General features: G+C 40.5%; 1 protein-coding gene across 4 annotated transcripts in view; it reads left to right on the forward strand.

The window, feature by feature from the left end:
- Window positions 1-1574: 1574 nt before the first annotated feature.
- Window positions 1575-13330, forward strand: part of LOC102213742 (phosphorylase kinase, alpha 2 (liver)) — a 23821-nt gene continuing 12065 nt past the window's right edge. For all 4 annotated transcript variants that reach the window (XM_005753043.1, XM_005753045.1, XM_005753044.1 and 1 more), the window contains exons 1-28: window positions 1575-1876; window positions 1997-2086; window positions 3737-3895; window positions 4713-4760; window positions 4939-5107; window positions 5254-5336; window positions 5716-5796; window positions 5896-5994; window positions 6080-6226; window positions 6331-6384; window positions 6534-6656; window positions 6770-6865; window positions 8164-8271; window positions 8481-8559; window positions 8969-9103; window positions 9196-9305; window positions 9415-9559; window positions 9757-9835; window positions 9922-10073; window positions 10166-10336; window positions 10977-11086; window positions 11187-11323; window positions 11416-11578; window positions 12055-12134; window positions 12217-12295; window positions 12380-12509; window positions 12619-12720; window positions 12948-13066. In XM_005753043.1, the coding sequence (XP_005753100.1) occupies window positions 2009-2086; window positions 3737-3895; window positions 4713-4760; window positions 4939-5107; window positions 5254-5336; window positions 5716-5796; window positions 5896-5994; window positions 6080-6226; window positions 6331-6384; window positions 6534-6656; window positions 6770-6865; window positions 8164-8271; window positions 8481-8559; window positions 8969-9103; window positions 9196-9305; window positions 9415-9559; window positions 9757-9835; window positions 9922-10073; window positions 10166-10336; window positions 10977-11086; window positions 11187-11323; window positions 11416-11578; window positions 12055-12134; window positions 12217-12295; window positions 12380-12509; window positions 12619-12720; window positions 12948-13066 (3036 nt within the window). In that variant the 5' untranslated portion in view covers window positions 1575-1876; window positions 1997-2008. The remainder of the gene's footprint in view (window positions 1877-1996; window positions 2087-3736; window positions 3896-4712; window positions 4761-4938; window positions 5108-5253; window positions 5337-5715; window positions 5797-5895; window positions 5995-6079; window positions 6227-6330; window positions 6385-6533; window positions 6657-6769; window positions 6866-8163; window positions 8272-8480; window positions 8560-8968; window positions 9104-9195; window positions 9306-9414; window positions 9560-9756; window positions 9836-9921; window positions 10074-10165; window positions 10337-10976; window positions 11087-11186; window positions 11324-11415; window positions 11579-12054; window positions 12135-12216; window positions 12296-12379; window positions 12510-12618; window positions 12721-12947; window positions 13067-13330) is intronic.

Consider the following 13330-nt stretch of genomic DNA (forward strand, 5'->3'; position numbering starts at 1 on the left):
TGTGTTTGGGTAATTGTCCTGTTGGAATACCCAGTTGTGTCTAGCTGTTGATTTCATTATCTGTGACTACGTCCTCATTTTAGTTTTGACAGCATTTCTAATAGATAATGGCAGATGGCTTGAGCATGAATTGAGGCTGCAGTTTGGGGAACTGTTTTGCCTCAGAGGGAACTGGTGGTGGCTCCTGAGCCACGCAGATCTCCATGTACTAATGACAAGTATATAAATTGAAAATGGAAGGGAGGGTCAGGCACACAAAATGCAGCTTGTAGTGTCTGGGGGTCATATTTAGACAGAGATCCAGAAAGGAGGTGTATGGAGATGTGGTCCCAGTCCTGAAATTCAGATAAATTTATCTCCAATTGAGGTGAAGTTGACAAAGTTGGAAGTAGTCCTTCTTCATTATTCCAAAATAGCTTTAGAGTATGATGCTACCACCACCATGCTTGACAGTTGGAGCAGTTTTCTGTAAAACATGTTCGAAAGGGGTTCAAATCCATCATCTGTCTCGGTCTTTCTATGTGGAGTTTGCATGTTATCCTGGTGTTTGCGTGAGTTCTGGGTATGCGGGGTTGCAAATTAGTGGCTTAAGTTGATAGGTTATTCTAAATTGGCTACAGGTGTTATGTGTGTGTGTGAATGGTTTTCTGTCTCTCTGTATCAGATGGGTGAGCTGTCCAGGGTGTACTCCACCTTGCCTTGTGGCAGATGGGATAGACTCCAGTCCCCCCAGAAAATTCAAAATCATTATGAACTTGTGCACCCAATTCTTGTTTTTTCTTTTTCTTTTTTTTTAAACAGCCATTAGAGACATATGCTATGCAATCATTCCTGGAAAAACAACTTTTTATGATTTGAAGAAATCATAAAAAGCCTCAAATTACCATGACATCTTTTGACCACATAATTTTATGCATTTAACTATGTATATTTCAATTAAATGGTACTTTTAACTGTTCTTTACTTTCCCTGATTTTGAAATCAAGATATACTGGAGATACATTTACTTGAGTACTGGACTAAAATACTGAATCTGCACTACAGCACTGTAATATAGTCCTGGTATACATAAATAATAAACAACAAGGGAAGTTTATGTCTGTTTGTGTTTTTTTCTGCTGGTATATCTTTCTCAGATTATACGTAAAAAGTCGTCTATACTGTCAACATTTACACAATACATCAACTGTATATTCTTTATAGTGATAATGACTTTAAGGACAAAGAACAATGCATGAATTACGTTTTAAGCAATGTGCAAAAGTACAGTTCTGTGGTACTCAACGAGTGTTTTCATTTAATGCTGCTTTAAAATCGAGGGAAATAAAGGGAAACTCTAGCTGAATGCATTTAATAGCTAGATACTTAAACTATTTACATTTTGTATATAAAATATAAACCCCCAAAACCCAACAGTACATGTAATAAATCTATTGTTTGTGAAACGAGCCATATAAACTAGCAGGATACTCGGTCAGTTTTCCCCATTTCTAAATAAAGTGAATACGCGGCTTAAAGCCTTGGAGTGGAAGGAACGAAAGTGATCTGGCGCCCCCTGTCGTCGAGCAGGGAAACAACAAGAACATAATGTATTTTTCTTTTACAGATTGGATGTACAGCCGCTCACAGACGTTTCTGCCCTCTGTGTTTGTGAGACCTCACGTCCTGTCTTCTGCGAGCCCTGACTCGTCTTACCAGGCGCTTTGACCGGGCCGTGTGGTCCTGTGTGCCTGAAAATTCATGCTGCAAGCTTAATGTTACGTGTTGATATCGACAAAAAAACAGCTGGATGCTACCCGGCTAGCGAGCGCTAGCAGAGCAGCCTCTGCGGGGATCGAGTCGGCGAAACAGGAGTGGGAGGATGGGTCGCTGCCTGGTAAGACAGCCTACCTAATTTATTAAGCGAGAGCCGGTAGTGTTCGAAGCTTCGTTTACAAAGAAGTAAATGCCGAGCTTTAAGCGGTCGCTGAGACTTAAACTGTCGTTTTGTGTGCAGTGATCAGAGAGGATGAGGAGTCGCAGTAACTCAGGAGTGCGGCTGGACGGCTATGCCCGGCTGGTCCAGGAGACTATCCTGTGCCATCAGGTGAGTTCAGACATGCACCAGAGACGAGGCAGCGCAGTAAAGCTGGAGCACTTCCGCAAAGGTGGAGTGGAGTAAGGGCCCCTTTTTGCGCAATGTTACTGAGAAACGTTTGAATGAAGCAATAATTCAAGATCTAAATGTGGAAGCACTTATTTCAAAATGAAGTATGTTGCATACTGTGATTACAGTTACTGATGCGTTACTACCCGTGTACTAGTTTAGATGTTGCAGAATGTACGTGGTTGTATATGAAATACTTTCATACATTATTTCAGACACTATAGTCCATTTGAACGTTTAAGTCATGTAAACTTTAAACGAGACAACACCAGGACCCAGTGTTATGGATTTCAGTTATGCACATATCCTTGATTTCTCCTTCAGAAGCATTCTAGGTATGGACATGTTTTGCAGCCCATATAGGTTAGAGTTCAGCCAAAAGTGAGCTGCACAGAAATAAACAAAGTGTGGGCAAAGTTCAGGCACTGGAACAGGCTTAGGACTGGAAAGCTATGTACTGTTATCTCCTGGCTCTTGAGCTCACATTGAGGCACCATCAACAGCTGTCTATGCTAAACTGTGACCCAGAGAGTACTCAGCTGATAGGAAACAGCATCAGCTTTCCAGGCATAGCATATACTGATATGTCGGGGTATATGTTTAGTGAGAGAGGAGGGGGTGACACACTGATGTCTCAGGCTCCTCCTAAATATAAACTGCAACTGCTGTATTATTATTATTGGGCACACATCAACTTTCAGTAACTTTCAGTCAAAGGACTTTGATACTTTTTAACAATTTCAGTTTGAATTGTAATCAGTGGGACCATGCTTTCATTCATTTTCAGCTCTGCTCATAGGAGATCACAATAACACATATAAGAATAATAGCTATGAATCTGTGATAGCCAAAGAAGAATCACGCCTCGTCGACTTAAAGTGTGTATTAGGTCCTGTCTGTGCGTTGTAATCGTTGGTGGAGTGTTCAGCAGCTAGCTAAAAAGCTGCAGCTGTGTGTCTTGTCGTGGATCTTTCACACATGGATTATAGAAAAAAGCTCCTGCTCCTTCAAGCTTGACCGAAATTTGCACTAGCCCACATGGATAAGTCAAATACTCTCTGGAGAAAAATGTTATGGTCAGATGAGACAAACATTGAGCTGTTTGGAAGAGTAAAGCTGAGGCTTTCAAACCTAAGAACACTTTACAAACTGTCAAGCATGGTGGTGGTAGCATCATGCTCTGTAGCTGTAATGCTGCTTATGATACTGGTACATTGCACAAAGTGGATGGAATAATGAAGGATGACTATCTTCAAATTCTTCAGCTTCACGTCAGATCAACAGCTAGAAAGTTGAAACTTGGACACAGTTGGGTTTTCCAACGGGACAATGATCCCAAACACACCAGAATTGGTTTTGGAATGGAGCTTCTGTAAAGGCCTTCCCAAAGCCCTGACCTCAGAAATGTTAAAGATTTGTGTTTGTGGTACAATCATTCAACTCTCAAAAAACCAAACAAAACCCTAAATCACAATTATGATCACATTCAGGCTCATGATGAGTGCAGGTAAACTATTGACCACAACTGTATCCTTCACACCACCCCTGTCGTTACTATTAGTTAACATGTCACATGTGTCTTGGTTTCAGAATCCAGTGACAGGACTTCTTCCTGCCAGTGCGCAGAAGAAGGATGCCTGGGTGAGGGATAATGTTTACAGTGTCCTGGCGGTGTGGGGGCTGGGAATGGCCTACCGGAAGAATGCAGACCGCGATGAAGACAAGGCCAAAGCTTATGAACTGGAGCAGGTGTGTTTGCAACATAAATAGAGCGAGTGAAAAAGGGGCCTGTGCATTCTTTCAGTTACGACGGGTTAAATATTTGAGGATAGCAATACTTAGTAAAACTTTAATGAATGTGGGCTGTAGTTAAGCTAAAGTATCACATTAGCTCAACATAAAATATTGTTTTACTCTTAAATAGCTTAAAGTGAAAGTGAATATAAAAGAATCACATTTGTTTTGGTCAGCACTGCGATCATAACGTTTTAGTAGGCTTTAGAAAGAAGAGGATTAAAGAAAGAGGAAAGGATTATTTCACTCTGACATAACATAGTGCACATGCTGAACATGCACAGGCTTTCACCCATACATACAACCTACAGTGCATGTACTGAGTGCCATCAATCAACAAGTAGCACTCTGCCCCTAATTATAGAGTAAGGTGTTATAATGTCTAACTTTAAAATCAGGCCAGCACTGATAAAAGTTTCTGATTAAGATTCACTAAAAGAATTGCTAAAAATTATCTAATGTGTATGAAAAAAAACCCCAATTCATAGTTCTGTTAGAATTTTTTAAGTACATTTTTAGCTCTTGTAACTTTGAGTCAGTGTTTATTAGTCCAAGCTGATAAATTTGCTAACCTGTTTGATAGAATACAGCACATTGCAAAAGTCTCGAGCCCCCCTCCACGGGTTCTTGTGGGAAATGTGAGAATAAATACACAGAGCTACAAGAGATGATTGTAGCTGTTTCCTTTCTAGCTTGCTAGAAATAGAAAGTAAATTGCATCACGGTGAGATTTTTGCCGTTTACTGATAGAGCTGTTTTTGTTTGCTGGCAGAGTGTGGTGAAACTGATGCAGGGGCTTCTGCAGTGCATGATGAGACAGGTAAGATATACCCTGGGTTTGAGTATTGGACTGCTGGGCAAACAAAACAAACAACTTGATGACGTCGCTTTGTACTGTGGAATTATTGACGTTGCTGATTAGCTTATGAAGAAACTCATTATAAACTTAGCTAAAGCTATAGACAAAAAACAATGAGTCTTTGGTCATGTGTTTCCAGGTGGCCAAGGTGGAGAAGTTCAAACACACCCAGAGTACAAAAGATTGCTTGCATGCCAAATATGATACTCCCACTTGTGCCACAGTGGTCAGAGATGATCAGTGGGGTCATCTCCAGGTGGACGCCACCTCGATTTACCTGCTGATGCTGGCACAGATGACAGCCTCAGGTACAATAGTGATGCAGACTGCTTTTTTTATGTATATATATAATTTTTGCCTTTTCTTTGCCTTGGTGTTGTAACATCATGTTATTAAAGAATGAGTTTTCCTTTGTTCAAACAGAACTGAACATAGTTGTTATCTTATCCCGCAGGTCTTCGTATCATTTCCAACCTGGACGAGGTAGCCTTCATCCAAAACTTGGTCTTCTACATAGAGGCTGCCTACAAAGTAGCGGTGGGTAATGTTTTTTAGAGGTCTTGTTTGGGTATGTGGTGTCTGGAGGGTGACATATGAGTAGTTAAATGAAAAGACACAGAATAAAAGCTGCTCCCAAAGTATGTGCATGTCAAGTCTTCTACTGTAACACGTCCAGATGTTTGGAAACACTTCTGGGTTTTGGACTGACTTCAGAGGAGTGTAACCACAGGTTTTTGAAACAATGAATGAAAGAATTATTAGTAAAAAGTCAGAGGTTTGTTTGTTTGTTTGTTTTGTTTCTGTTATCATAGTTTAATGATAAATTAGTGGAATAGGCTTTTCAGTGCCATGATGAGTTTCAGTACTGGAGAGTTGCTATAAAGAAATTAAGCCATGACCATTTTTACCACTGCAGGACTATGGAATGTGGGAACGAGGTGACAAGACTAATCAGGGCATTCCTGAGCTCAATGCCAGCTCTGTAGGAATGGCTAAGGTACAAAGGATATGTGATATTTAATAATTATCAGCATTTATGATACACTGTACTGTCCATTCATGGATATAGGGATTCATCTGCATATGCACGTTGCAGGCAGCGCTTGAAGCTATAGATGAGCTGGATCTGTTTGGTGCTCATGGAGGGCCAAAGTCAGTAATCCATGTGTTGCCTGATGAAGTCGAACACTGTCAGGTATCATTTTTAATTAGCCTTTAGCTATGGTAGCATCACCTCTGTTTGTCTTTCTTGTATTCAGCGTGCTGTTTTTCCCCTTCAGTCTATTCTGTGCTCCATGCTGCCAAGAGCTTCAACTTCAAAGGAAATAGATGCTGGTCTTCTGTCCATTACTTCTTTCCCTGCGTTTGCTGTGGAGGATGCTGACCTGGTGGCCGTGACGAAGTCAGAGATCATAAGCAAACTGCAGGTGAAGTCAAAGCATAAGCAAGCTGGACATTTCTGCCAAGGAAAAGTATATAGTTTGGTATTTTGACCTGCGCTCTTTAAATTCTACTCTTTGCTTTATTTCAGGGTCGCTATGGCTGCTGTCGCTTTATCAGGGACGGATATCGTTGTCCCAAAGAGGTGATATATTCTAGTATTAAGGCTCATGGGACATGTAAATGCATTACAGCAGTGAACCCAGGAAGGAGGTGCTCTTTTTTAGTGAAGAGTATAGATGTTTATGTTTTTTTGCAGGAAAGCTTATGTAAGCTCCTGATCTTTCTCTCTAGGATCCATCTCGGCTGCATTATGATCCTGCTGAGCTGAAGCTATTTGAGAATATCGAGTGTGAGTGGCCTGTGTTTTGGACTTACCTCATCCTGGATGGTATTTTTGCTGGTGATCAAGTTCAGGTAAAGCAACCAAAGACACTGGTTCATATGCACTTTCTGCTGTACTCACACAATCATTGAGTCACTTTGGATATGGCTTTTTTAACAATAACAACAAATTTGCTTTTGTACAGGTGCAAGAGTACCGTGAAGCACTGGAGGGTGTTTTAATCAGAGGGAAGAATGGCATTAAGTTGGTGCCTGAACTTTATTCTGTTCCTCCTGACAAGGTATCCTAGACTCACGGAGAGCACAACATACAGTTAGTGCAGTTAGTACCTCTGTACACCACCATAGTATGGGTTATATTTTAAAATGAATGTGTGTTTTAAGAGTATTAACAAAAGTATTGCATTAACTATGTAGGAATTACAGCCATTTTTAAACATGGTCCCACATTTTGACAGATATATGCACCCGTTCTCATAGTAAGGGCTACATTATTGTGTCATGGTCTGACTTAATCCACCTTTCATTGCTTTGTTTTGTTAGAGTAGTAATTTTTTAAAGCGGTCTTGAGCAGTAATTCTCTAAGCTTTCTGAAGATCTTTCGAAGTTTGTCTTTGGTCATTGGCATCCTCTTTTTCAGTCCAGTCCTCATACCTGACCATTTTCAGAGAAATGCTTTTTATGGTTTGTTGTTACTGACCTGTGAATCGTTCTGGCATAAAAAGGCAAATAACTCAAGGGATGAACCTGTGTTGTATCAACACATAACAGACAACTTGGCAAAAAAAAAGAAAGATAAATTATATCTTGAAGCATTTTGTTACTATCTGGGGAGGACGAAAGAAGCTTTTTTTTGTCTACTACATTTCTTTGGCATACATTTCAATTAAATCACTGCACCTATTTCCCATTTTCCTAGTGAAATATACAAAATGATGGGGGACTCAAGATTGTGCTGTAAATTAGTCTAAAGAAACTTAATCAAAGATACAAAATTGAGTCTTTCATGAAGAATACTTTTAAAATGTCTGTTGTAATATGACACATATGCCATAGGAGCAGCTTTTACATGTGCAATGCTATTGTAGTGTATTTTTTTTATATTTTTTCAGTATAAAGTTTAACCATAATTCGTTGCATTGCCCTCTAAAAATCAAAAGGTAAAAAAATGGTTGTGCCAAAAAAATGTTTTATTTATTATTTATATATTTACTATTTGTTCTATATAGTTTGTAGAAGTCATTAAACTTCCACAAAAGTGGAAAAATTAGCTAACTAATGATGGTTTAGCGCTAAGGAACATTAGCATACTAGCATTTGCTAATTTGCTAATTGCTGCGGTTAATACTCTTTTCCCTATTTTTTGTCATCATCTATATTCTATAAAGTTGTAGTTTTGTTCACCTAAGGGTTATTTTTGCTAATTTTACTCATACATTGTCAATCTGTTGGGTAGAAATATTAGCTCCAGACTCTGTCTGCTCCCTGCTGTTCTGTTTACCTGTTGTGATAAAGACAGGGACTGTTTCAGTGTATATATCTGTTTATTAAGATACCAAAAAAAATGTAACTCTTGCAGGTTGAGGAGGAGTATAGCAATCCTCACTCAGTAGACAGGGTAGCCATGGGTCAGCTGCCACACATGTGGGGACAGTCACTCTACATCTTGGGGTGCCTTCTGGCTGAGGTAGGTCCTGAGCTACACACTAGCTTAAATGTTAGCTAGCCACAAGGCAACTGTTTGTTATCATTGTGTGTATGGCAGACAAATTGGGAATAATGCAGTATTCTAACAGACATTCAATACACAAAAACCACCTCACTTTTTATACGTATAAGCATTCAACGAATGTTATAAATCTTCTGCTTCGTCTTGCCTTTTCTTTTCGGATTAAGGGTTTTTTAGCACCAGGAGAGATAGATCCGCTCAACAGGAGATTCTCTACAAGCTTCAAACCAGATGTTGTGGTACAAGGTTGGTGATTAATTTGTAGGAAACAACTGATATGGGCTGAGAGTTAAAGTCTGGCACATTAAGCAAGATATTAACTAAACACTGCTTTGAAAATAGAGGGACTTTCAGCTTCAGTAACCAATGTCACATTTCTGAAATTAGTCATTTCTGATGTTCTAAAGTCAGCATATTTTTGTACACACCAATGCACCATTGTGCACACCAATTCATGCAAGCACTTTTTTATGCTTAAATGCTTTTTATCTAACACTCCAATAAATGCATCGGAGAGCAACTTGGGTTTAGTAACTTGCCCCAGGATATTTGGCATCCAGACTGGAGCAGCCAGATATTGAACTACCAATATTTTAATATATTTTAAAAATCTTTAAATATCTAAATTGCTTTTTATATGTTTGGTTTTTTTTAGTTTGTGTTCTAGCAGAGTCGGAGGAGATCCAGGAGTTGTTAAGAGATCTGGGGATCGAGGTACAGACGATGGCAGAAGTTCTGCCCATCAGGGTCATGCCAGCTCGCATCCTGAGCCATGTCTATGTTAGACTGGGTAAACGAGCACTCTTTTCCTTACAGTATACACCTGTGCATGTGTGTTCATATTAAAATAAATAAGAGTACCATCTGGTGTCTCTGCCACAGGGAACAGCAAGAAGCTGAGTCTGAGTGGGCGGCCGTACAGACACATTGGTGTCCTGGGAACATCCAAATTCTACGAGATCCGAAATCGCTCTTACATATTCACCCCTCAGGTAAAACTAGGGCATGTTGTGACCTTGTTATGTTAGCCACATTAACATTAATAATTGAACAATAAATATTTGAATTTCTATATTTCTGCTTGGCCCCCCCTTTGTTCAGTTTCTGGATCAGCACCATTTCTATCTGGCTCTGGACAACCAGATGATTGTGGAGATGTTACGGACCGAACTGGCCTATCTCTCTTGTTGCTGGAGGATGACAGGGCGGCCCACGCTCACATTCCCAATCACCCGTAGCATGCTGGGTATTAACCAAAGCATATCAGTCTGTAATTGTTCTACATAATATAATTAATAATGTACTGTATTTTTTAGCTAATATAAAAAATAAACTTAGATGTTTAGACTGCATGTTCAAACAGGAGATGTCACTGCTGAACACATGAACTGTGAGTAGCTCCTAATTTTTTACCTGATGAATGTCCATCTTTTTTCTGTCTAGATGAAGATGGAGAAACAATTGATTCATGTATCCTGTCAACTCTAAGGAAACTACAGGATGGCTATTTTGCTGGAGCGAGGTTTGTTTCCCTCTATAGCTTAAAACAACAGATGATGTGACTTTTGTATAAAGTTTGTGTCTGAGTACTTTGGCTGACCACTACAGGGTGCAGATGTCAGACGTCTCCAGTGTCCAGACCACTTCTTTTCACACTCGTCTCAGCTTCCTGGATGAAGAGAATGATGACATATTGCTTGAGGATGGAGGCGATGATGATGATGGATATGGAGAGGAGTATAATATCTGTCGTCCCTCGGGTAATTACTTATTGTCCAAGACTGTACAGCAGTTGTGTGGCACAATTAATTTGTCCTGTTTGTAAACATGGTTCAATTCGATTTAACTCTAGATGACTCAGAAGATGTATTTGACCAGTACCTCACCCAGCTCCTTCACAGCACCACTACCAAGTGCCATCTTCCTCCCATCCAGAGGGGGCAGCACCATGTCTTCAGTCCAGAACATACCACAAGAGACATCCTGTCTTTTATGGCGCAGGTCCAGGGCCTGAACGTTCCCAGTGAGTTTCTCAACAATGTAATGACCATGCTAGTTTTCATGCTAGTCCAGATACACTAACCATAGTGTGTATTTAAAAGATGGATGTGGTCACCACAATGTCACCAATTGTTTTGTGAAGCCTTGTCTTGAGCGTTTTGGTTGTTTTGTTTATTTGAGACAAGCACAGTGTCAGTGTGACTGAAAATGTTTGCTGAGGTCACACATTAAGCAAGGACTTTCACCCCCTGCTGGCCATTAGAAGGACAGGCAGGTTTATGGCACTCGAGCACTGGCTTCACCCTCCTATCACAGCCATCTTTTATAAGGAGTCTGTAATAATATAATAAGACTGATGTTAGATTTTTTTGACATCAAAGTAACAAATCTTGTCAAAACACTAAGCCATTGTCAAGCCTGTCAAACCTGCACAGGTCTGGTCTACCTCCTGAACCCAAGGGACGAGTCATCACAGTGCAAGCTGTTACTGCAGTAAAAACTGTGATTGAAGGAATTTCTAATAATAATCCAGTAATAAGCAAAAGTCCCTGTTTAACAGCAAAGCAGAGACCTTAAAAGGCATTTTTTTGTAATAAGCTGCCAGTGTGTTAAAAAGCAGAGACTCTCTTTTTAATGCTCCTTTTAATGACACGTATTTTCAGAGTCTTCCATGTATCTGCCTGTGACTCCGGTCAAGAGCAAACATCGCAAATCTCTCAACCTTCTTGATGTTCCTCATCCTCAGCACGGCCCACAGGTGAAACAGCACAAGGTAGGCACAGCACATCCTTCCACCAGCAAACTCATTTCTCTCACGACGTCAGTATTGCTATGAGTACATTTGTCTAACCCTGGCACTTTTCCTTTACTAGTCACACTCTGCTGCTGATCTTCATCTGCCGCGAGACTCTCAGGGCAACACAGACTTTGCAGCATTGGTCAGGCAGCTAAAAGAATGCCCCACTCTTCAGGACCAGGCTGACATCCTCTACATTCTCTATGTGATGAAGTATGATCATCAAGACAAAAGTAGAGCAAACGTTTGATTAAAAAATGCTGCTTTTGTAATTGCCCGTCGTGTGTTTTTGTTCTCTTGAGCAGAGGAGCTGATTGGCTGGTGGAGTTGTCAGGTCCTGGGCAGGGTGGGGTCAGTGTGCGATCACTGTTGGAGGAGCTGTATGTAGAAGCCGGAGCCTGCAAAGAGTGGGGGCTCATTAGGTACATCTCTGGAATACTGCGCAAGAGGGTGGAGGTCCTCGCTGAGGTCAGTGTTTTAGGAAAAAGGTGGCTTAGCACCTGGTTGGAGATTATTTTAAACAAAGTGTGTCAGCAACTTGCAGCAGAGATTATGTGCTTGACTTGGACACCTAAGTAGTAAGACAGCACTACCACCAACAGCATGATGATGCCATTCCACATGTAGCCACAAATTGACCTTACAAACATATATCATAAATCATGTATACTTATATATTCAGTCTTTAGCCATGTCATTGGTATCTTCCATGTGGATCAGTCACTGTGATCAGATATCTGGACTTGTTCTGATCCAGTGTTATTGAATCATTGCTGTCTGTTTGTTGACCTACCCTATTCCTCCTGCAACAAACAGCTTCAGTCACTCACTCATGCTACAAGTAAGATTTAGGAAGTTCCTAATAGATGTGTTTTGAACAGGATCAACAGTGTCCACGGCCATTTATTAATAATTCATTCCACATGTATTTGTCCTTTCTGCAGGCCTGCACAGATCTGATTTCCCATCACAAGCAGCTGACTGTAGGTCTACCTCCTCAACCCAGGGAAAGAGTGATCACAGTGTAAGCCGTTATTGCAGTAAAACAGTGTGGCTGAAGAAATCTTCCAATAATAATCCAAGGTCTCTGTCCTGATTCTTTTCAGCCCTCTTCCGCCAGATGAGTTAAACAACCTCATCTACGAAGCCAGTGGTCAGGATATCAGTGTAGCAGTGGTCACTCAGGTAAATCAGTCACCGTTTGGACTGACCGATAATTTTTTCATACACCAATCTTACAGCCTTGAACTGTGTGTGTCTGTCATGTAGGAAATCATGGTGTATCTAGCCATGTATGTGCGCTCCCAGCCCGCTCTGTTCGGGGACATGCTCAGACTCAGGATAGGACTCATCATGCAAGTGATGGCCACTGAGTTAGCTCGCAGCCTGCACTGTTCTGGTAGGAAAAAACACCCAAACACATGCACATGCACGCATAACCAAGTGGTTGAGCAAAGGAATTAAGTCTGCAGAGTGTGCAATATGAAAAGCTTGAAATGTCTTTGTAGGGGAGGAGGCGTCAGAGAGTTTGATGAGCCTGAGTCCATTTGGCATGAAGAACCTACTGCATCACATCCTCAGTGGCAAAGAATTTGGGGTGGAGAGAAGCAGTGAGTTTTGTTGTTCCCTATGCACCCATCCCTCATCCCTCAGGAACAGCTGAACACCTTTGTAATAATCATGGTCATATATTTTGTTGCTCTCACACAGAGTCTATGTATTCTACACCAGATCAGGAACCTTGTTACTTAAAATGATTAATCGGGAAAACATTTATTTGACTTCCCCTTAAACAATCCTGAATCTTTGATCTGTGCTCCTGTTTTTTTTCCATCAGTGCGCCCAATCCAGTCTGCAGCCACTAGCCCTGCGATATCCATCCATGAACTAGGTCACACAGGAGCTACAAAGACTGAACGCACAGGAATACACAAGCTAAAGAGTGAGATAAAACAGGTGGGAATAATAGGACATAGAATTCTAAGTATTGTAATTTAAGTATATATATTTAATCTGCTTCAAGTGCCTTTTTATCTATCTCTCCATCTATCTATCTATCTATCTATTAGGGGTGCAACGATACACAAAATTCACGGTTCGGTTCGGTTCGATACTTTGGTGTCACGGTTCGATATTTTTTCGATACAAAAAAATGTTCATGCCTTTTTAATTTGTCATTTATTAAAATTATAAATATATATTTTAACTCAAAATTACAGT

Source organism: Pundamilia nyererei, unplaced genomic scaffold (genome assembly GCF_000239375.1).
Source record: "Pundamilia nyererei isolate P.nyererei 1_Seehausen unplaced genomic scaffold, PunNye1.0 scaffold00395, whole genome shotgun sequence".
NCBI classification, from domain to species: Eukaryota; Metazoa; Chordata; class Actinopteri; order Cichliformes; family Cichlidae; genus Pundamilia; species Pundamilia nyererei.